Source organism: Perognathus longimembris, chromosome 1 (genome assembly GCF_023159225.1).
Source record: "Perognathus longimembris pacificus isolate PPM17 chromosome 1, ASM2315922v1, whole genome shotgun sequence".
Classification (NCBI taxonomy): domain Eukaryota; kingdom Metazoa; phylum Chordata; class Mammalia; order Rodentia; family Heteromyidae; genus Perognathus; species Perognathus longimembris.
Window position 1 is genome coordinate 91,564,783 of NC_063161.1, and position 24,384 is coordinate 91,589,166.

At 43.1% G+C, this 24,384-nt stretch overlaps 1 protein-coding gene across 1 annotated transcript in view; it reads left to right on the plus strand.

The window, feature by feature from the left end:
• Prune2 (prune homolog 2 with BCH domain) overlaps positions 1 to 24,384 on the plus strand; it is a 193,601-nt gene that overhangs the window by 110,548 nt on the left and 58,669 nt on the right. The window contains exons 8-9 of the mRNA XM_048347319.1: positions 1,027 to 7,600; positions 8,573 to 9,290. Coding sequence (XP_048203276.1) covers positions 1,027 to 7,600; positions 8,573 to 9,290 — 7,292 coding nt within the window. The remainder of the gene's footprint in view (positions 1 to 1,026; positions 7,601 to 8,572; positions 9,291 to 24,384) is intronic.

Below are 24,384 nucleotides of genomic sequence, written 5' to 3' on the forward strand. Positions count from 1 at the left end.
GCCAGTCCAAAGAAAGTCTGTGAGACTTTTATCTCAAATAAGCTACAAATAAAAAAGCTGGAAATGGAGCTGTACCTTTTTAGCCTTGAGTGAAAAAGCACAGAGACAGTGTCCAGGTCTTGTGTTCAAGCCAAAGCACCAGCATTAAAAAAAAAAAAGATAAAAATGGAATTTATCATAAGGATTGAAAGAGCTAATGATTGTCAAACCCTTATAATTTAACACATCACAGAAAAGCTCTCAAACAATGTTGGCTATTATCATGATTATTTTCATGAGCTCTGTGGTAATTATTAATATTAATTATCAATATTTTTACCTCTACTAATCCTGATGGACCATTTCAAAGACCCAGTGTGGCCAAACACATCTTATATTTTCTAAACATCGAAGAGTTGCAGCCTAGTTCTTGCTTTGCACCTCCCATCTTTAGTCATGTCCCTCTGTCGCCAGGTAGCTTCATCTGTTCAGGTCTCCAGATCTATGTTACCTGGTTCAAGAAGATACAGAAAGGTCCTGAATTCTGATGAAAGAGCTCAGTCCTGCTAGCTCCTTTATCTCTTCTACTTTCTCCTTTGCCTTAGGAAACTAGGAGCACCTACAGCAGACCTACAGCCCGCCCCTTTCCCCTTCTTCCAAACTTCTACCCCAACTTCTACTCAGCAACTAGCATGACCTCTGGTGTTTTGTCGACTTGAGTTTCATTGCTGTTGGAAGATTTTATTACACCTAGGAGAGGCGTTAATCTAGTCAAATTGAACAGCTGGAGTCTGAGTTAAAGAAGATAGTGTGATAAAATTAGAGGAAAGGTTTGTGATATATTACATAGGGCTGTGTTTTACAGTCTCAGTTCTCAATTGTCTGGGATCACATTTTAGATGAACACAAAATTAATTTCATATGGAAAAAAAGACAAATTGTAGAGGTGAAGGTATGACTCAACAGTTGAACACCAGCCTAGAAAGACAAATTGCAAAGTGCAAAGTCTACCTGAGTGCTTACCCATCACCTGTGCCTCCCCCACAGATTTGCTGTGAGCTGGAAGAGTGTCAGAATCCTTGCCTGGAATTGGAACCCTTTGAATGCGGCTGTGATGAGATCCTAGTGTACCAGCAGGAGGACCCTTCTGTGACTTGCGATCAGGTGGTTCTCCTCATCAAGGAAGTCATCAATAGGAGATGTCTGGAGATGGTCTCCAATAGCCGGACTTCCTCCACAGAAGCAGTGGCAGGAAGTGCCCCCCTCTCCCAGGGCTCTTCTGGGATTATGGAATTGTATGGTTCAGACATAGAGCCACAACCCAGCTCAGTGAATTTCATAGAAAACCCTCCAGATCTCAGTGATTCCAACCAAGCTCAAGTGGATGTCAATGTCGACCTTGTAAGCCCAGATAGCGGTCTGGCAACCATTAGGAGCAGCCGTTCATCCAAAGAAAGTTCTGTGTTCCTCAGTGATGATAGCCCAGTGGGAGAAGGTGTTGGTCACCACAGTCTACTCCCAGGTTTCGACTCTTACAGCCCCATCCCTGAAGGAGCCGTTGTGGAAGAGCATGCACGGTCTGGAGAACACAATGAACACTTTGACCTCTTCCACTTTGACCCAGCACCCATGGCTTCTGAGCAATCTCAACCATCATCACATTCTGCAGACTATTCCCCAGAAGAAGACTTCCCCAACAGTGATTCCTCAGAAGAACAGCTCCCTGCTGGGCCTAAAGAACTCGATGAGATGGGGATCCACGTATCCAATTATTCCTCTGGTTTCCTTTTGCCAGAGTCGGGTAAAGATGGCCTGGTTGAATTTGATGAGGAGTTTGTTCAGAGACAAGAAAGCCTTGGGGATAACTCTGAAAGAGATTTGAGCATTACAGGTTTTATGGAAGATGAATCACCTTCCTCAGACAGGTTGAAAAACATGGGAAGGAGGATCCCACCAACTCCTATGAATAGCTTTGTGGAAAACTCACCATCCACAGAAGAGCCCACCTCCCTCTATACAGAAGATGTAACTCAAAAAACCATGGACGCAGGACACCTGATGCCACCGCAGACCCGTACCCGCTGTAGCAGCTGGTGGGGTGGTTTGGACATTGACTCTAAAAATGTTGCAGATGCCTGGAGTTCCAGTGAACAAGAATCTGTCTTCCAGAGTCCTGAATCATGGAAAGACCATAAGCCTACTCCAGTTGATCGGAGAGCCTCCGATACTGTATTTCAACCACAGAATCTTGAATTCCCAGGGTCAGATCCCTGGGAATCTGAATTTGCTCAGCATGAACCAGGGAGCAAGGATACTCAAGACCAGGAGGAAGAAACTGGACCACTGGAGAACCTGAGCACTGAGAAGTCACATTTGCCACAGGCTTCTCCTGAGGGAACAAACCACCTGATTGAAGACTTCGCTGCCCTGTGGCATTCTGGTCGGTCCCCCACAGCCATGCCTGAGCCTTGGGGAAATCCAATCGATGCTACTGGCCCCACAGCTGCCATGTCATTCCCTGCCTGGAGTGCATTTGATAAAGAAGCCGATCCTGAGTCTTTAAAAAATACCTGGAATATTCACCCAACCACTGTGGAGACACCTTCGGTGAGGGATCCCAGTGAGTGGGCAATGGCCAAAAGTGGATTTTCTTTTTCTTCAGAGGATCTACTCCACACTCCACCAAGTGAGGCAAATAATGTCACAGCTCCCAAAGTATGGGGCAGGAAAAACAATGACTCCAGGGATAATGTCTGTGTGTCTGGAAATTCCACTTCTAACCTGGAACAAACGTGGAATAATTTGAAGCCTCTAAGGGAAGATCAGAATGGCATGGTGGATTCTCTAGCTAGGGAAAAGGTATATAAGACAGTAGATTCCTGGAACCTTTTTGAGGAGAGTGGTAAGAAAGGCAGTTCAGATACTCTGGCTCCTTGGGAAGATTCCTTCTTCTCCTATAAATGCTCTGATTACAGTGCCTCCAATGTAGGAGAGGATTCTGTGCCATCCCCTTTGGACACCAACTATTCCACTTCTGACTCTTACACATCACCAACATTTGCTGGGGATGACAAAGAAACTGAAAACAAGCCATGTGCTAAGGAGGAAGCATATGAGTCAGAAGATGTCCACTGTCCCACCGAGGAGGCTCAAGTCCCTGCAATGTCCCCACAGCAGGCACCAAGAAATCGAATCAGTTCTGGTCCTGGGAACCTGGATATGTGGGCTTTGCCTCAGGTAGATGACAGCTGCCAGGGAAATGCCATTGGTGACTCAGATAAAGATTCATTCAAGACGGAGGAGCACACAGACACTAAAACTGTCTTCCTGGAGGAAGATGAGGAAAGCAGCCCATCCAGTTACGATAACCCCAGCATGATGCAGCTGTACAATGAAGCCAACCGCCAGCTCTCACTTCTGAACAGCAGCACCAACTCCAGGCAGGCAGCCCCTGACAGCCTCGACACATGGAATAGAGTCATTCTGGAGGACACACAGTCGACGGCTACCATTTCAGACATGGACAATGAGTTGGACTGGGATGACTGTAGTGGGGGAGTGGCAATTTCCAATGATGGTCAAACAGAGAGCTATATGGGGGAAAGTACAGAACCAGAGACCCGGTTTTCAGTGAAACAGCTAGAACCCTGGGGCACAGAATACCAGGAAGCAAACCAGGTAGACTGGGACCTTCCTACCTCTGGGGAGCACCCCAGGGACCCTGCATCCAATGAATGTTACCCACTGAGTGAGAAGAGTGGGCAGTTCATTGCCAACAATATATGGGATTCTGTCATGAGCAATAAAGACATGTCATCACTCAGATCACCAGACCCAGCAGGTGTTATGGATTCAGCACAAAGCAATGTTCCTCCTGAAAGTCCCAATCATTCCTCAGATGGGAAAGACAGTCATATCCCAAATTTGGGAGATGCCTCTGGGATCAGCGAGTCACCTCCACTTACACCTCCTCCATCTGACAACCAAAACACGTGGACAGGGACTGTCCAAGCTGATGCCACGTCCTTGACAACCAGGCTTGAGAATCCAGGACATTTTTCACATGCAGATCCCTGGGTAGTTCATAGCTATGGACAAAGTGAGGGAGAGGATGAAGCCCTGGGACCCTCTAGCCCAGAGCCCCTGGATAAAGAGGAAGTAATAGGCTCAAGGCTGAAGAGTGACTTGGAGGTTTCTGGAAAAGGGTCTGGTGATCAGACACTCTTTTCTCCAGTTAACTCTGAACCTCAAGAAACCTGCACCGAATCAGGCAAAATCAGGTCTCTTTCAGTTAATTGTAGTCCTCAGGCTGAGGAAGCAGAGGAAGATTTGTGCTATGAGAAAGTGTCTTATGATAGCTTCTGTTGCGATACCCAAATAGAGATGTCTACTGGAAAATTTCAGACAAATGAGGCCTATAAAGAGCCCCTCATGAATCACAGAAATTCACTTGAAACTACTGAAGCTTCTGGTGATAGGGAAATAACAAAAAATGCATCTTTATCTGAACATGATGTGAAGGAAACTGAGGAATGTAATATTCTAGAAACAGAAAGCGTGAACAAGGAATATCCTCATGAGTGTCCTCAAAGCCTTGATGTTTGTGACAGCCCTGTGGATGGTGAACTAAGGGACAATCACATAGATTCTGAGATTATGAAGAATCTTGATGGTGACAGTATCGCAAGAAGCCTGCCACGAGCCAGTTTGACTGGAAATCGGGACAGAGACAGCGTTTCTAGTGAGCGTACTCACTCAAGTACATCGAGTCCTGACCTAAATGATTCTTTAGCTGCTCTGTCTTCCTGGGGTCAGGGACTTAATACTGAGCATCAGGTAGAGAATCAAGATAGTAGTGAACAAATCTGCCCAGACTCTGAACTCAGTATCATTGAGGGTCAAGAAAAAGACATTTCTGAAATGATAGACTTAGAGGAAAACAGAATGGATAACTCTGAAAGTAACTTTGGTCACATGGTTTCCAAATTTACAGAGATTTGGACTGAATCAGTAGATGGTGATTCCTTATCCTCTTTATCCAGCCCAGAAACAGGAAAATATTCTGAATATTCAAGTGTGTATCAGGAAAGAAATCCCATCATGAGTCATCAGGAGAGAGATGAATGTGACATTGCACAGCCAGAAGATGCCAGAGTCACGTCCGCAAGCTCAGATTCTAAGGATGATAGTGTAGGCCATGAAGAGCCAGTAGAGAAGGACATCCATTTGACTGATACTCAAGTCACTCAGAGTGCATCCAGAACTTGGGATTCAATGAATGAATCTAAGTTTTTAGCAGCAGAGGCTCCCAAGTCTGAGGAGTTTTCTGATTACATAAGCAGTTCAGAACCAATAGAGAAGGAGAACACAAACCCATTCTGTAACAATCAACAGAGCAGCCCTGTTCAGTGGAATGAGTCGCCACACTCTGAGCCTGATGTACAGATCACTGCAGCAAAGAAGGAGACGGGCTCTTCCCCATCTACAGTAAAGACAGGAGATGATGTGTGGCAAATACCTCCCAGAAGTGAGCCAAACAACGCAGTTGATTCTAAACTGGAAATGCTTGGCTTCTCAGCTGAGAATCAGGAGTGGTGGAATGCCCCTCCACCGGAAGGCAGAACCATTGAGAGTGCATTGGAAGGGAACCCATCTGACTCCAGCTGTGGGGTAGAGATGAATTCTTCAATCTACCAAGATGTGGGTCCTTGGGGAGAACCCATTAGAAGTGATACTGAATCCATGGAAACATACAATACCAATCCTTTCAGTGATAAATTTCAGTCACCCTTCCTGGCTAGTCCTGGAGACAATTCCCATGAAGAACTCTGGAACATTCAACCAAAGCAGCCTGACCCAGATGCTAATCAATTTAGTCAGCTTGTAATATTGGATCAAGTTAAAGAAAAGGATTTCAGAGAGCAAACCTTCATGTCATCTGCTGGGGATGAGCTCCCTTCTGAAACCCACACCCAAGAACCATGTCAGAATACCATGTTATCTGTCTGGGAACAGAAAGACCCAGCATTTACTCATATGGATGAAAATGAACGTGTGGTATCTAATGTTTCAACTAGTGAGTGCCAAGGAGCAAATTGGTGGGAACAAGGAAAGTATCTCAGTGAAATGACACCCTCGAATATTGCCACAGAAAATCATTCTGATGTTAGATTCCCCTCAGAGTTGATGAGAAAACCAGGCTCTGAATGGAATAGCCCTGTTCATACTGAGGGTCCCCAAGGTACATTTGCCCCAGATATTTTACATGGTAACTTCCACCAGGGTAGGCGGCTGGCCTCAGCTTCACCTGACTTGTGGGTGGATGTCAAGCAGCCCTTCACTGTCAAAGCTGATGGGGAGAATCCTGATATACTCACTCACTGCGACCAGGATGGCAGTTCTCAGGCTTCCAACAGCCCTGACATATGTCACAATTCTGAAGTAAAGCAAGAGGCAGAACTGCACATCAGTGTCCACATGGGACCTGAGGTAGAATCCAGTGAGTTTTGTTGCACAGAGCAAAAGAGAAATGAAGAGCCCAAGCCAGAATCTGGGCAGGAATCCTTCCCAAACAATTCAGAATGCTATTGTGAAAAGGCAATCCCTCTGCCTCTGATCAGTAACCAAGCACACGTAAGTGACTCATTGCAGCCAGCCTTTAGTGCAGGTTCTCTAGAGCCTTCTGAAATGAGTAAGGAAGACAATGCAGGTTTGAAAATATCAGGAGAAGAAGCCATGCCAGACACAGCACCAATTTTGGAACTTGTTGACAGAACAATCCCAAGGATTGAAAATGTGGGAACTGACATTTTTGTGACTGATCAGGTTCCAACTGAGGAAGGCCACAGCTCTTGGGCAGCAGAGGACTTTTCTCCTGAAAGTCAGACAGATGCAAGAGCCTCATTTGCTGGGGAGGAGCCTTTGGCTCCTGAGAGTCCTGTTGCAGTTGCTGACACCTTGCTGGCCTCAAACATCTGCCTGGATGTGAGCGAGGCTGCCTATGACCACAGTTTCAGTGATGCCTCAGGTCTCAACACTTCTACGGGAACAATAGATGACATGAGTAAGTTGACATTATCAGAAGGCCACCTGGAAACACCAGTGGATGGGGATGCAGGAAAGCAGGATATCTGCTCTTCTGAAGCCTCATGGGGTGATTTTGAGTATGACATCATGGGCCAGACTATCGATGAGGACTTAATGAAAGAACCTGAACACTTCCACTATGGCGGCGACCCTCTCTTGGAGGAAGATGGTCTGAAGCAATCGCTGGCTCCTTATACACCTCCCTTTGACTTATCCTACCTCACAGAACCTCGCCACAGGCCTGAGACAATGGAGGAAGCTGGATCTCCAGAGAATGTGTCTCTGGGGAGTGAGGCAGCTGAGATGTTGCTTTCTGCCCTTCCCGATCAGAATGAGGGAAGACACACTGAGGTCAAAAGCAGGCAGGCTGAACACCAGCGCGTTGTGCTGCATATTCATGAAGATCCTGCCTTCATTTCTTTGCCTGTAGCAAGAACAGGTTCCAACACAGAGTCATCCCCATCAAATATTGACTGGGATATTGAAACAGATAATTCTGATTCACCAGCAGGTGGAGACATGGGACCACCAAATGGTAAGAAACCATCCCCAAGAAACTTGCTTTGTTCAAACTCTGCATTCATTAGTAGAACACTCTCTTCCTACTAAGGTAAGAAGAGAGAACTGTATTTTTTAAATGCATGCATAGCCATGTTCTGTACACTAAAATTTAATCAGGGATATTTAATATCTATCCCTGGTCAGGCATGTGAAAATCAAACAGCTTTGCAAATCAAAACATTTATCAAATTGCCTTTTTTTTAAAATGGTTCTGGGGCTTAAACTCAGAGCCTTGGTGCTATCCCTCAGCTTCTCTTACTCAAGGTTACCACTCTACCACTTGAGCCACAGCTCTATTTCTGGCATTTGGAGAGCTTCATTGGAATTGAGAGTCTCACAGACTTTCCTGCTGGGGCTGGCTTTGAACACTTGCCAGGGATGGTGTGAGCCACCAGTGCCCAGGTAAATTGTCTTTTTTTTTTTAGATGAATGTTTGCAAAGATCACAGATCATAACCAGGTGCCAATGGCTCACACCTGTAATGCTAGCTACTCAAGAGGCTGAGCTCTGAGGATATAGGTTTGAAGTTAGCCTGGGCAGAAAACGCCACTAGAATCATCTCCATTTAACCAGAAGAGAAGAAAAAAGAAGGAGAGGAGGAAGGAGAAAGAGAAGATGAAAGGGTAAAGGAAAAGGAAGAGGAAGAACTGAAAGGAAAGGAGTGGCCCAAGCAGTAGAGTGCATGCTTTGAGTGATAAGTAGGGAGCAGCCTGCCTGCTCTGTGTGTTTGCTTTCCAGATTTTTGGCTGATGGCATACCCTTCTGCACAGAAGTAAATTTTGCCTTGCTGAAACAAAACAAAACAACAAAAAGGGTGTAAGGCTCTAAATTCAAGCTCCAGTACTGGCATACAAAAATAAATAGCTTTTAAAAAAAGGATCACAAATTACATATGTGTTCATTGAGCGTTGGTTTTTCCCTTTTCACTTTCCCTTTCCATTTCCAGCTGTCAGCAATGAAGTATTAGAGTCCAAAGAAATGACAATTCCCACCACAGAGCCTGAGGAGATAACATCAGAATACAAAGAACGATGCACAGAAAAGAATGAAGAGCATCTGTCACCCCACGTGGATTATATTCTTGTAAGCCATGACCAACACTCACTCCTGGAAGCAGAGGACTATGAGGCACATGAAAACACATCCAAACTAGAAAACTTGCACATAGGTTCTGAAGAAACGGGGCTGGCAGGATCACAATTAGCAAGCATCGCAGACACGTGTCAGCCAGCCTCCTTTACACTAGAGTCCATGTCTTCTAAAGAGAATGAGAGGTCATCTCTCAAGAGCCCTGCACAAGACCAGAGTTGGATGGTCTTGGGCCATAGTGAGGTTGGTGACTCAGAGCCTGCACTGTCTGGCAAGACTATAGAGCAGATTTTTGATCCTAGTTTGGGCAAGAGCCTCCACATGCAGACTCTGGGAGAAATGAAGCCTCTAGAGTCTTTAGCACTAGAGGAAGTCAGCAACCAGGGCAGCCAACCAGGGAAGAGCAAGAGCCTGGGTCAGGCCAGCCCAGATGAAGTTCTATTGCAGGTGGTCAGCCATGACAATGAATGGGAAATGCTTTCACCACAGCCTTCTCAGAAAAACAAGATCCCTGAACTGGAAGTGGAGGAGACAGAGTTCTTTGAACCAGTAACTGGGCAACCGAGAACAGATGGGTAAGCAAATACTAGATTTATTACTCATTTTCTGGAGAAGCATTTTACTTAGAAATGATGAGGAATTATGGAATATGAAGAACACATTTGGTTATATTTATTGCAAGACATATTATCAGTAAAAGCAGCTGCCAGAGAACTATAACCAAAGTGATGATTTGTGTGTATGTTTTTAAGCAAAAAATAGAGCTATTCTTTCATATCTTCCTGACTCTACTCCACCCACTTTGGTTCCTATATAACTTTGAAACAGGAAACTAGAGGCATTAACATTAACTCAGCTCCTACTGTGTGAAAAGCAATTTGTACACACTTCCTCATTTAATCCTTATATGCTGGAAGATAAAGAAGAGAGAGTGAAAAAGAGAGAGAAAGAGAGAGAGAAAGAAAGAAAGAAAGAAAGAAAAAGAAAGAAAGAAAGGAAGGAAGGAAGAAAGGAAGGAAGAAAGAAAGAAAGAAAGAAAGAAAGAAAGAAAGAAAGAAAGAAAGAAAGAAAGAAAGAAAGAAAGGTGGGATGAACCAGGCACCAGTGGCTTATGCCTGTAAACCTAGCTACTTAGGAGACTGTGATCTAAGGATCACAGTTTGAAGCCAGGCCAGGGCAGAAAAGTCTGAGACTCATCTCCAATTAAGCACTATAAATGCCAGAAATAGAGAAATAGAGTTGTGGCTCAAGTGGTACAGCGTTGGCCTTGAACACAAAAGCTCAAGGATTGCATTCAGGCTCTGAGTTTAAGCCCTATAACTGGTAAACACACACACACACACACACACACACACACACACACACACACACACACACACCAAAAAAAAAAAAAAAACAAAACCCTAGGATGATAGAGAGAACCTAAGGCTCAAAAAGTTTCTGTAACTTCCTTAGCTCACCAGAGTAAACACTATGCGTAAAAGCTTCCCACCTCTAAAGTTTGCACTTTTCTGACAAGACACACTTGCCTGTCTTCTAGACAAAGCATTTTCTAGTTTTATATAGCATCTAACTTTCTGGTTAGGATATACAACAAGGTCAAAATCATAGTTGGCTGAGAAATTGGCAAGCCATTTATCAAATCAGTGATTCCATTATTCATTCATTCATTCACTCACCATATATTTGCTGAAAATCTGCTCTGTACCCTATTTTTGGGTGGGTGGCCAAGAGACACGGCAAGTGTCAGGTTTCCATTACTGACTTTATGGATTAGTTACTTTGCTGAAAATATTTAGAAGCTGAGTGCTGGTGGCTCACATCTATAAGCCTAGCTACTCAGGAGGCTGAGATTTGAGGGTCGCAATTCAAAGTCATCCCAGACAGGAAAGTCCTTGAGACTCTTGTCTCCAGTTAACCACCAGAAAACTGAAAGTGGCACTGTGGCTCAAACTGGTAGAGTGCTAGCCTTGAACAGAAGAGATCAGGGACAGTGTCCAGGTCCCGAGTTCAAGCCCTATGACTGACCTCCTTCCCCCACCCCCCCGAAATTCAAATCCTCATTTCTCTATGAGATAAATTTTGTAATGACAGAATTCATCTCTTTTCTTTAAAATGTAGTAGAAGATAGATGTGGTGGGTTTTTTCCCTACTCCATTTCTGAAAGTATAAAGGACTGTATACACCCAAGGTGTGTCAAAGAATCTATATTCTGGGCCTGGTTGCTAATTATGTATTTTAGGATTATTCCCAGTTTATATTTCTTCATCTAGAAAATTAGAGGCTTGGCTAGACAATTCAAACATTACTGCAGTACTCAATTTCATGAATATAAGTTGGGTGGAACAAGATTCCTCCAAAAGAGCTTTGACATCGCAAATTACATTCTCCCATGAAAGGAGCAGACAAAAATACAAGGAACAGCAGGAGTGTGAGAAGGGATACTGGAATGTGGAAGGATATTGAAGTGCCAAGAGGAGTCAAAAGAAGCCTCAGAAATGCAGACAGGTTCTGTTGGCCTAATCCTTCTTTTTTCTGTCAAGTTATTTCCTTGCAGAGAGACCCAACATCCGTTATCAGAAAGAGAGTAGCAGATGGATCCTTGCAGCCCTGCTGGCATTGCTGTGGATTGAGGGAAGAGCTCCCAGCAGCCAGGAGATGGCTGAGATATTATTTGGCTTCTTGTCTCTATTTGGCACATGCCCCTGAAGCCCAACAGATGACAATCAGTCTTCAGTTGTGCCACAAGCACCTTCTCTTTCAACAGGATTTCTTTGCTTATCTCTTTCCACCCAGTCTCTGTGGGTAATGAGACTATCCCACTGCCATTGCTAGTCCTTTTGCATAGATAATGTACTCTGAATATATGTGAAAGATTTCCTTTAGATTAATTTTGGGAAGAATACAGAGTTGTCTAAAACAGTGCTTCAGGGCTGGGTGTATAGTTCAATGGTAGAGCACTTGCCTAGCATGCCGAGGCCTTGCATCAATCTCTGAGCACCAAGTACCCCCCACCCCCCAAAAAAAACTAAAAAAAAAAAACCAGTAGTTCTCTAACTGCCTTCAGGAAATTAGGTATCAATATCACCTGAGCTCTTATTAGAAATGCAAAGGATCAACACCTTGACCTTCCTCTGGAATCAGGAACTCTGGGGTAGAGCCAGCCAGCTTTACTTAAGCAATTCCCATGATTCTGACACACTTAAGTGTGACACCTAATAGGGCTGGGTGTGTTGACTCATGTCATAATTCTAGCTACTTAGAAGGCAGTTCAAGGCCAGGCTGGGAAAAGCATTAGCCAAGAACCTATCTCAAAAAGCAAACTAGACATACGGTGGTGCATATCTATAGTCCCAACTACGTGGGAGTCAAGAGATAGGAAGATCTTGGTCCAAGGCCAGACCTAGCCAAAAGTGTGAGACACATCCAAAAAATAAGTAAAGCTCCCCCACCCCCAAAGAAAAGATCTGAAAGTTATGGCCTAATTGGCTTAATTAGTGGAGTGCTTGCCTTGTTAACAAGCATGAGACTCTGAGTTTAAATTCAGGAAACACTGTTGTCAATCATAGTCTTCTAGGAGTTAAACTTTAATTAAGGACTGAGACATTGGTGATGGTCACAATAGTGAATGACCAATGTTAGTTTAAATATAAGAAACTACTGTTTATGATCATGTGCTATAGAGCAGTGACTAAGGTCTCTGTAGGAATTATCTTTCTCTTTTCCATTCCTTTTCCTATTCTTGTTCTGTCTTTCTTTTTCTCTTCCTCTTTTCTCTTTTGATCCTGAGAATTGAATCCAGGTCCTAACGAATGGTAAGCAAGCATATCCCTAGTCCATAAACAGTTAGTTAAAAGAAGGATGTGTAAAGAAAGGAATAATGGTGTTAAATTAGTCAGGATTTGCCAGAGGAACAAAACATATGTGTGTATGTTCATATGTTACACAGAAAGTCAGGAAAAAGTCAATATTAAATGGAGCCCAAATTCTGAGGGCAGCAGGGCAGGCTGGAGAGTTAGACAAGTGTCTAACGTTTCAATGTTGACGAGAATTCTTTCTTTAAGAAACTGCAGACTTCTCTCTTATGATGTTCTCACACTGACCAGATGAGGCCTGCCTGCATGGAGCAGGGTAATTCGCTTTACTCAGTCTGCTGATTTCACTGATAGTCATTTCAACAAAAAAGTACCTATTCAGCAACATCCAGGAGTTAGGCCAAAGAACTAAGCACCATAAGCTTGCCAAGTTGATACAGGAATCATCATCAAATGCAGTCAGAAGCTCAAATAATATGCTAAGAAAATATCAAGCCATTAGAAATCTTAAACTGGCCATCCAAATGACAGAGTTGTGACCATTGATATACAAATATGCTGGCATTCCACAGATCTGGGACAAGAAAATAGCTGCCTAAGACCAGGAAAGGAAATAATTCCCAAGAGGACTAAGAAAATGGACAGTTCTTATTGTGTAATCTTTTGGAGAATTTTATGTCAAAATTGAGTATGTAAGAGTACATACATATATTCATATATGCACATATACCTTGTTTACTGGCTCTGGGAGGTAAGACGCTCACCTCAACTAAAAATGACCTTCAAGTCATTTTTCAAGTCTGCTTTGTGTAAAATGAAAATGACCTTCAAGCCATGTGTTGGTGACTTATGCCTGTAATCCTAGCTACTCAGGAGGCTGAGATCTGAAAATTGCAATTTGAAGCCAATCCAGGCAGGAAGGTCCATGAGACTCTTATCTCCAATGAACCAGCCAGAAGTAGAGCTATGGCTTAAGTGCTAGAGTCAAAAATTCAGGGACAGCACCCAGGCCCTGAATTCAAGACCCAGGTCTGGCACACACACACACACACACACACACACACACACACACACACACACACACATTACTTTCAAACCATATATTTCATATTCTACACTGCCTACCTCTGTGGCTACTTGTATGTAGTCTGTGTTTTCAAATTACCCCTTTTATTTCCTGTCTGATTAGGATATTGAGAGTACTTTTCCCCAGTGAGTGACATCATTAAACCTTCATATGTGTTTCACGAGGCCTTCAGAAATCAAGCCTTTTCTGTATATGACTTTTGTTCAGGAGCTGGTTCTTTTTTCCACCTAGATGTGGAAAATGAAAAACAAATGAAGAAGTAACCAAAGACTCTTAATGTTGATTAAGATGAACTCAGAAGAGCTGAGCTATTATTTGTCTCTTTGAGCTGATGAGCCTTGTGCGCGTGCGTGCGTGCGTGCGTGTGTGTGTGTGTGTGTGTGTGTGTGTGTGTACTAGGGCTTGAACTCAGGGCCTGGGTGCTCTCCCTCAGATTTTTTTTGCTTGAAGCTGATACTACACCATTGCTCCACCTCTGGCTTTTTGCTGGTTAGTCAGAAATAAAAGTCTTATATGCTCCCTGGCCAGGTTGGGCCTTAAACCACTTTTTTGAAATGCTGTCCGAGCTCCACACATCTACCCTTGCTCACAGGTACTATAACATTTCATAAAGTCCAGGTTTCCTTTGTTTATTTACTGTTTTTTTTTTCATTTTCTTGAACAAAACATGGAAGACCCAAACAGTTCTAATGCTGTGTTAATTTCTTATTGTACTTACAGTTGATCATTTGATGTATTATGTTTGGTAAATTGGTGGTAATAATGAAATCTCATCAAAAGCCCTTGCAGTTAAATTCTTCTCTCTCTGTCTGTCTCTGTCTCTTCCTCTCCCACTCCCTCTCCCCCCTTTCTCTCTCTCTCTCTCTCTCTGTCTGTTTCTGTGTTTCCCTATGTGTCTCTCTGTGTGTTTTCTTCTCTGTCTCAGGTTCCCCCAGCTTTGCATTGCTGATTAATTCTATTCAGAGCAAACTTTCAATAAGTGCTTGCAATTTTTAAAAAATCTCTTATTTCCTTTGTTCCACCCAATTGTATTTTGAGATAGAGCAAGCATGGTAAGCAAACTGATTTAAGAAATGAACTGCTAATACTTTCCAGAAACAAGAATGTGGTGAGGGGCTGGGGATATAGCCTAGTGGCAAGAGTGCCTGCCTCGGATACACGAGGCCCTAGGTTCGATTCCCCAGCACCACATATACAGAAAACGGCCAGAAGCGGCGCTGTGGCTCAAGTGGCGGAGTGCTAGCCTTGAGCGGGAAGAAGCCAGGGACAGTGCTCAGGCCCGGAGTCCAAGGCCCAGGACTGGCCAAAAAAAAAAAAAAAGAATGTGGTGAAGACTTAAATAAACTACACCTTTGCTCTTGATGAATTTATCTTATTCTCCCATTGCTGCATTGAAGGGCACATAAAGTTTAACAGTCAAAGTTCCCAATAAAATACTTGCCCCTGACACTTCAGTCTTGCCACCCACTGAGTTCTTTTCTTTTTGTCTGAGACCAAGGATTCAAAATCTGTATCAGATGCTTTACATTCATTGACACACACCCTACCACCTGAGCCATACCTCTGACCTCGCCCACTGACTTCTTCTGATGCCCAAAATACATCCTCACTGCCACAGCAAACCTTTGTGAGCTACTGTTGGCTAGCTCCCCCTCAGGGCTGTGTGAAGGCAGGTCCAGTGGCCAGAGGTCAGATGGAAGTGAGAGAGCCAAAGCCCTGAAAGAATTCACTTTCATTTTCCAAGTATTTGTAGATATAATATTTTGTAGTAAGGGATTTTAGAGCAAGAAAGAGCCCTGCGTGCTGATGGGCTGAACAATTCAGTTATCCTGTAGCAGGAACACCTACAAAGCAACCCAATTGTATTATGTTGTCTTCTCATTTGTGACAATATCTAAGATGTGTCATTGGCTGGAACTTTGAAATGTCAACATTAGTGTTAGAGCTTCCACACAAGACAGCCATCTATGAAAATGGATGGTATTTGAGGAAGGCTGGAAGTATGTATGACTTTCTAAAAAAAGCAGGATGAATGAATATATCAGGGACACAACAGGAAAGGGATGACATTCTGCATAGGAATATTCCTGAAATATATAAGCAAGGAAATATTTACAAAGATGGCAGTGGAGTGTGAGGATGGCACAGGAATAGTGTAATGGTCCAGATACAGTATTACCTAGGCCTGGCAAGGAAGTGATTATCAGAATCCAGAACACAAATTTCAAGAATTCAGGGTAGAAAGGGCCATCGTGAGAGGAAGGACAAACTACTACTGGGAGAGGCACAGCCAGCCTGAGGTATTCTTACTGGAAATTACTGGTGAACTTTTCCTACCTCCCTGTCCTTTCCTCATGGCTTAGGGGTAGAGTGCTTGCCTACCATGCATGAAGCTCTGGGTTCCATTCTTCAGTACCACATACACAGAAAATGTTGTAAGTGGCGCTGTGGCTCAAGTGGTAGTATTCTCACCTTGAGCAAAAGAAGCTCAGGAACAGTTCCCAGGCCCTGAGTTCAAGCCCCAGGACTGGAAAAATAAAATCAAAACCACATGAGAATCCAGGCATTGGAGGCTAGCTACTCAGGACACTGAGATCTGAGGATCTCCATTCAAGCCATCCTAGGCAGAAGAGTCCATGAGACTCTTATCCCCAAATAATCAGCAAAAAAAAGAGCCAGAAATAGAGGAATAGATGTATAGCTCAATGATAAAGCATCAGCCTTGAGTGAAAAAGACAAGCAAGAGCAGGAGACCATGAGTTCAAGCTTCAGTACTCTCTCTCTCTCTCTCTCTCTCTCTCTCTCTCTCTCTCTCTCTCTCTCTCTCTCTGACTCAAGTAGTAGAGTACTAGACTTGAGGAAAGAAGCTCAGGGGGCAGTGTTCACGCCCTGAATTCAAGCCTTAGGACCTGCACAACTTTTTTTTTAATCTCTAATTAGTACTTGGCCTAAAACTTCCTATTATGTTTCTTTCTATTATGCAGCTATTTCTTTACTATTTCATTTGTCTTAATTATATCAGAGTTTTTAGAAATAGCAAACATTTGTCGCAAGATTATTTTCACTCAATTTATCTAGCTTATCTGAAAATTTTGAGTAGCATTATTATTATCCATTTTGTGAAAAGGCAGTCTGAGTTACCTCATCCAAACTCGCTTGTCAGTGTAAAATTAGATTCAAACCTGACCCTTCTGCTTCTGGAATCCACATGCTTAAGCCATAGCTGTCTGGATCATGGTCTAGCATCCTAACTTTCTCTAGAACCTTTAATTGGATGTGTGTGTCTGTATGTATATTATGTGTGTATGCTGGGACTGGGACTTGAACTCGGGGCCTAGGTTTTTATCCCTTAGCTTTCTCACTCAAGGCTGGTGCTCTAACACTTTGAGCCACAATTTTGCTTTGACTCCTGTGTAGTTCATTAGGCTGGCTTTGAACCACGATCCTCATATCTCAGCCTCTGGAGTAGGTAAGATTCCAAGTGTGAGCCATTAGTGCCCAGCTTCTTTTTGTGTAGACTATACATCCCTAGTCAATTATATTATTATTTTAGACATTGTTCATTAGATGAAAACAACAATGCCTTCTTATGTGAATGTGTGGTGATGCTGCAGTGTGTGTGTGTGTGTGTGTGTGTGTGTGTGTGTGTGTGTGTGTGTGTGTGTGTGTGTGTGTTTATGAGGACTAAATCCCTTGCAAGCTCACTGAGGGAGCAGGGCTGGCATCTATTCTCTGGAGCTTGCACTTAAAACCAAGGAGACTTTTTTTTTCTGACTGTTTGACTGAGATGCTGAGAGTGTTTTCTATTCCCCAAAGGCAGCCCCGCCCAGCGGGCGCTGGGTCCCCAGCAGGGGCAGGCTGGCGGCCGGGAGATCCGGGAGGCAGGTGATCATCCTTATTTAGATGTGCCAGGGACCATGTGACCAGAAAATGGAGGCGAATCTGCACTTGCAGTTAGCGGCTGCAGCAGGGAGATGTTGAGGGGCAAAGCCGGCGCATCCCTCTCGCCCTCGGGCTAGCCAGGCTCGGGGTGGTCCTCACTCGGTAGGTTGGGCTTGCAGGGAGTCCGGTGCGGTGCGGGTCAGGTTGCTTGGAGGGTGTCCATCTGCAAGCCTGGCCTGTCGCTGCTGGGAAGTTGGAGGGGGAGGACAGGCATTGAGAGGAGGCCGAAGCCGGGCCGGGCCCTCGGGACTTGGGGACTTTCTGCTCCCCGCCGCTGCGCTTCGTGGATACTGATTCTCACCGAAGGGCTCTGGCGCCTCTGGACATCAGGTAATTAGCAATTACACCATTCTGCTTAGCTGAAGTCATTTCCCCCGCTTTTATGTCTAAGAGCAAAAATGGAGATAGAAAAATCCAAGGAAATGACAATTTTGAAACTGGTTTGGACAATTGCCTTGATGAGTATTTGCAATGTCTAATCTGGAGGACTTGATAAGCAGTCCTGGTAGTGTGTGTGCTCTGATATATATATATATATATATATATATATATATGTATATATATATACTGTTATATATGTATATAGGTATTCTGTTATATATCTAGATATAGCTATATATCTATCTTTCTATCTATGAAAATTGTTGAAACCAGTAATGTCCACTTGTCTTATTTTTCTAATGAATTTAGTCACCTTTGAATCTCACCTGCTTGCTAAGCTGCAGAAATAAGTCATCCTCAACAGTGAGATATACATTGTTGTCTTTGTCTTCTCGAAATCCAGGCAGAAAGAGTACCAACAGTTCACTGAGAAACTAACTTACCCAAGGAATTCAAAACAATCACCACCTGACTCGTTTTGATCAAGATTTCAATGCACAGATTGCTATATTCCTTGGTGGAAACTAGAATACCAAGTAGACTCCTGTCTGGCAGAAGTGAGTTAAAGATTCTGCCTGAGAGCAGAGTACTAGACATGATATAAAGGAGCAAACCTCATTCAATGAACTGCCCCCACTTTGATATGAACTCAACATGGTTTCAGCATAGGTAACTGCTATGCATGTATTACAACCAAATGGCTGCTCCGCCCCCACCTCCTATAGAGAAAAAGGTGAGCTACCTACTTCCCAATTAATCATTTCAAAATCTTCATTTAATAGGCTTTCATCAAATTGAACCTCACAATTGCTCATCTTCACAGAATAGAAAAGTCTAGATTCAGCTGAGAAACAAAAAGAGTAGTCCATGGAATTTCTTTTGATTGATGAAAAATTTCTTATCTGGGAGAAAAACTCTACTGCTTTTAATAGAAATGTCTCCCTAGGCAAATCAGGCACTTGTGGTGTGATGAAAACTCTGTACTCTAACAATGCTTAGACCTTGCTTTACAACTCAAAGACAAATAAAGTAGTTGTGGCTGTGGTCAGCAAACTCTCCACACCGGAACATCCCCCAGAGATTGAGCTTTGTAATGCAAAGTTACCCTTTATCTTCTCCCTAAGGTCTAAAGTCCCTTAGGTGCTTAAAGACGCCACAGTCTCCAACCCACTGTTAAGAAGTCTAATTAAGGGGCTGGGGATATGGCCTTGTGGCAAGAGTGCTTGCCTCATATACATGAGGCCCTGGGTTCAATTCCTCAGCACCACATATATACAGAAAACGGCCACAAGTGGCGCTGTGGCTCAAGTGGCAGAGTGATAGCCTTGAGCAAAAAGAAGCCAGGGACAGTGCTCAGGCCCTGAGTCCAAGCCCCAGGACTGGCCAAAAAAAAAAAGTCTAGTTAACTGTCTTGTCTCTTTGAATTTTGTTTTTCTTTGTGTGTGTGTGTGTGTGTGTGTGTGTGTGTGTGTGTGTGTGTGTGCACATATGTGAGAGCTGATACTAGGGCTTGAATTTGGGGCCAGGGCATTTTCCCTTACCTTTCTCTCGGGAAGGCTTTGCTCTAACACAGAAATGAGCTATAGTTTCACTTCTGGCTTTTTTCTGGTTAATTGGAGGTAAGAAACTCATAGACTTTCCTGTCTGGGATGGCTTTGAACTATGATCCTCAGATCCTGAGAAGCTAGAATTATAGATATGAGCCACCAGTGCCTGGTAGAATATTCTTTTTTTTCTTTAATGACTTTGTACTGCTGAAAAGATTTATGTCTTCACTAGACGCTACTTTTGTGTGAAGGATAAAATACTTTCTGGTTCTATATAAGCTCTACATTTCTTAACTGGCTAGAAGACGTGTGTGTGTGTGTGTGTGTGTGTGTGCACGTGCGTACGCACGCGCATGCATGTGGTTTGTATATAGGTTGAGGTACTCAAATCACAATACGAAAGACTGGGGTCACTTACAGCAAATGAAAGCCTGCGTTTGTTCCCTTGGCTGGCCTAGGATTGCTTGCCCTTGTTTGTTATGTCAAATCTTTGGGTTAATGTTAACAGGAATTGTGTTGTAGTGGTGGGTAGGGGCAAAGAGGGGTTTAGAAGAACTTGGAGAACATCTCACTTGCCCCCCATGTCAAAGCTTCATTACCATTTGAAGGCCACTGCCAAAGTTGAATCTATCTTATTCTGGTAGCAACTTACTTATTGATTGTTTTTGCATCCTAAGGTTCAACTGCTAAAGTAATAAAAACTGAAAAAAAATTATATAATCGTGTGTGTGTGTGTGTGTGTGTGTGTGTGTGTGTGTGTGTGTGTGTGTTTGCTGGTACCGGGGCTTGAACTCAGGGCCTCACATTCTTGATTGCCTTTTCCTTTCAAGGCTGGCATTCTACCACTTGAACCACATCTCCACTTCCAGCTTTTTGGTGGTTAATTAGAAATCAGAGTCTCTTGGGTTTGTCTGCCTGGGCTTGTTTTGAACTGAGATCTTCAGATCTCAGCCTCTTGAGTAACTAGGATTACAGATGTAAGAAGCTAGGATTACAGGCATGAGCCACCAGCTTCAGGCTTAGAATTCATTTCAAATTACAGGCAAGAAAAGGAGCTCTAGATGTAGTAAATAATTGGCCAAAGATCACTCCATCAGTAGCTGACCTGGGCTTGAAGCTAGTGGTCCTCACTTGTGCTATTTTCTCACAGCTCAGGGCCTCCCACAAGCTCTTAGCAAAATCTAGTCCATGCATTTAAATGTCTCAAGGCTTTCAACAACAGTCTGTCACACTTCTATTTTCAGGATAAGGTGGCATTTCCTAATTCCTTTACAACCTTTACACTTGCTTGCATCCGGAGAAAATAAAACACAATTCCATTCTCAGAACTTGGGCATTTATTTTAATGCTGTCCCTTAAGATTGCCTGTGATATTGCCTGTGTTACCTACCATTAAGGTGCAATCTCTGACTTCACTGTAGCGAAGAAGAAGTAAAATCACTCTGTGTGTGTGTGTGTGTGTGTGTGTGTGTGTGTGTGTGTGTGTGTCTACGGGGGCTTGAACTTGGGGCTTGGGCACTGTCCCTGAGCTTCTTTTGCTCAAGGTTAGGACTCTACCACTTGACCCACAGCTCTACTTCTGGATTTTTGGTAGTTTATTGGAGAAAAAAGTTTCATGGACTCTCTTATCTGGCTGGCTTTTTGAACTGCAAGCCTTAGATCTCAGCTTCCAGTATAGCTAGGATTACAGGCATGAGCTACCAGCCCCTGGTGACAAATTGCTTTCCGAAAGTAGAGTGAAATCAGTAATAGAACCAAAGAACTCCAGGTAATTTAAGGTAGAGAGTTGTTCTACTTCTTTGTTGTAGAGGAGTAAACATAAGATTAATAGAAAAGGTAGAGACAATAGAAAGAGGTAGCATTTCAACTGGAGTGAATATGCTAAACCTAACTACTGTCAGGAGGGCTAACAGTTGGACTTAGAGAGTAAGAAAATGTGATTTTGCATAAAGTCTAGAGCAAATGAAGAAGCTAAGGATGGCTTGATCTAAATGGTTGAGAGCCATGAGGATGGATCAAAATAGTTTGATGAAATGTACTATGTTGGTGGTAGAAGCCAGTGTTATTTTGAGCTGAGTTTTGTGATTGGCAATGAACTAGTCATGGTGATCAAGACAAAGAAGTGAAGATGGGAAGAGGGTAGCCATCTGAAATGTAATCAAGGCTGGAGCTGTGTTTGAGGTGGAAAGATTTGAACAAATCCAGTGCTTGACAGTAGAAGATGAAAATCTAGTGAGAAGGTACCTGGAGAAAAACAGGGCATTGTTTCATTTATTCTGACAAAATTTCCAGCCTTGATGAGTTTCTTATAAAAACTATTATTGTGGGGCTGGGGATATGGCCTAGTGGCAAGAGTGCTTGCCTTGTATACATGAGGCCCTGGGTTCGATTCCCCAGCACCACATATACAGAAAATGGCCAGAAGTGGCGCTGTGGCTTAAATGGCAGAGTGCTAGCCTTGAGCAAAAAGAAGCCAGGGACAGTGCTCAGGCCCTGAGTTCAAGGCCCAGGACTGGCCAAAAAACAAACAAACAAAAAACTATTATTGTTATTATTATTATTTTGATTGGTTGTGGGGATTGAACTCTGGGCCTAGGGACTGTCCCTGATCTTTTTTGTTCATGGCTAGTGCTCTACCACTTTAAGCCACAGTGCCACCTCCAGTTTTTAGGTGGTTAATGGGAGATTAAGAGTCTCACCGACTTTCCTGCCCAGCTGCCTTTGAACTGTAGTCTTCAGATCTTAGTTTCCTGAGTAGTTAGGATTACAGGCCTAAGCCACCAGCACCCAGCTTTGGTGAGTTTCTTAATAGACGTTAATATAAAAATTGTAGAAAATTAAACAAAGGTTAGGCAAATGGGACTGTATGAAACTGCAGAGCTTCTGCACTGCAAAGGACATAGCTCGCAAGATAAACAGAAACCCCACAGATTGGGAGAAGATCTTTACTGGCCATTCAATGGACAAAGACCTCATATCTAAAATATATGCAGAACTAAAAAAATTACCTTCCTCCAAATCAAAACCACAAAGAACCAATAGTCCCCTCATCAAGTGGGCTAGAGACTTAAAAAGAGACGTCTCTGATGAGGAAATGAGAATGGCCAAGAGACATATGAAAAAGTGCTCTACATCACTGGCCATAAAAGAAATGCAAATCAAAACAACATTGAGATTCCATCTCACCCCAGTAAGAATGTCATATATGAAGAAAACTAACAATAACAACTGTTGGAGGGGATGTGGCCAAAAGGGAACCCTGCTTCATTGTTGGTGGGAATGTAAACTGGTTCAGCCACTCTGGCAAGCAGTATGGAGATTCCTCAGAAGGCTAAACATAGAACTCCCCTATGACCCAGCAGCCCCACTTTTGGGTATCTATCCAAAACACCACAAACATAAGCACACTATAACCACTAGCACAACAATATTCATCACAGCACAATTTGTCATAGCTAGAATCTGGAACCAACCCAGATGCCCCTCAGTAGAAGAATGGATCAGGAAAATGTGGTACATATACACAATGGAATTTTATGCCTCTATCAGAAAGAATGACATTGCCCCATTTGTAAGGAAATGGAAGGACTTGGAAAAAGTTATACTAAGTGAAGTGAGCCAGACCCAAAGAAACATGGACTCTATGGTCTCCCTTATAGGGAATAATTAGCACAGGTTTAGGCTAGTCACAGCAGAGGGTCACAGGAGCCCAATAGCTATACCCTTACGAACACATAGGATAGTGCTAAGTGAAATGAACTCCATGTTATGGAAACGATTGTTATATCACAGATGTAACTACTTTCAACATGCCATATGTAACTGTGGCCTCTATTATTGATGATCTTCTTGTATCACCTTCCTGTGGTTGTACCTACACTTTCTCTGTATCTTATCTGAGTATATTGGAAACTGGGTATACTGGTATTAGAACTAGGAAATTGGAAGTGAATACCAAAATTGAGAGACACAGGGTAAAAAAAGACAAACAACTACAAAAGCAATACTTGCAAAACTGTTTGAACTGAACAACTCATGGGGGGGGGAAGGAAAAGGGGGAGGAAGAGGGAGGAATGAGGGACGAGGTAACAGTACAAGAAATGTATCCAATGCCTAATGTATGAAACTGTAACCTCTCTGTAATTCAGTTTGATAATAAAAAAATATATATATAAAAGAAATTATAGAAAGTATTAAATCCTCTTTGCCATCAAAACAGGATGAAACCAAATTTGGCAGTGGAATTCATCAAAAGTGAAAAGCTGTGTTATGATCAGCCTTAAGTTATAGTTCATCAGAGTTCAGTGACCTCTGCTCTCTGAATTATACTTCTGCCAAGACCACAATTCTCCAAATCTTTGTATTTACTGTATTGTGACTACCGGGATGAGTATAAAGAGTGATATTATCCTCTGGCTGTCTTCTTTGGCAGTGTGTGGTTCATATCTTGCAGAGAGGGATAGAAAACACCCAATTTGAAGACAAGGATTAGACAAAATGCTGTCCACAACAAGCTCTAGAGATTCTGACTCATGGGTTGTAAAAACAGTATGAGTATTGATTGTGGACATGGGGGCTGGAGAGAGAAAGTAGGGAGAAAGGAAAGCTTGCATATCACCTACCTTACTACATCCTTGGTTTACCTGCAAGAGTGAGTACTGCCTGTTGTCTGCATACTTTCAATTTGATGGCCTCTCTTTGTTGCAGCTGGAGGAAGTACTTCCATGTCTGAAATGCCACTGTTTACTGCTCATGGTGTTTTTTTTTTTCCTCCTGTATTTTAGATTCTCTGAAGACAGAGATTCATTTATTTCATAATACCTCTCCCAGACTGGTTGAATACTTGCTTTTTATTGTTTTAGTGTGTTTGTTTGTTTTGCTGATCCTGGGGCTTGAA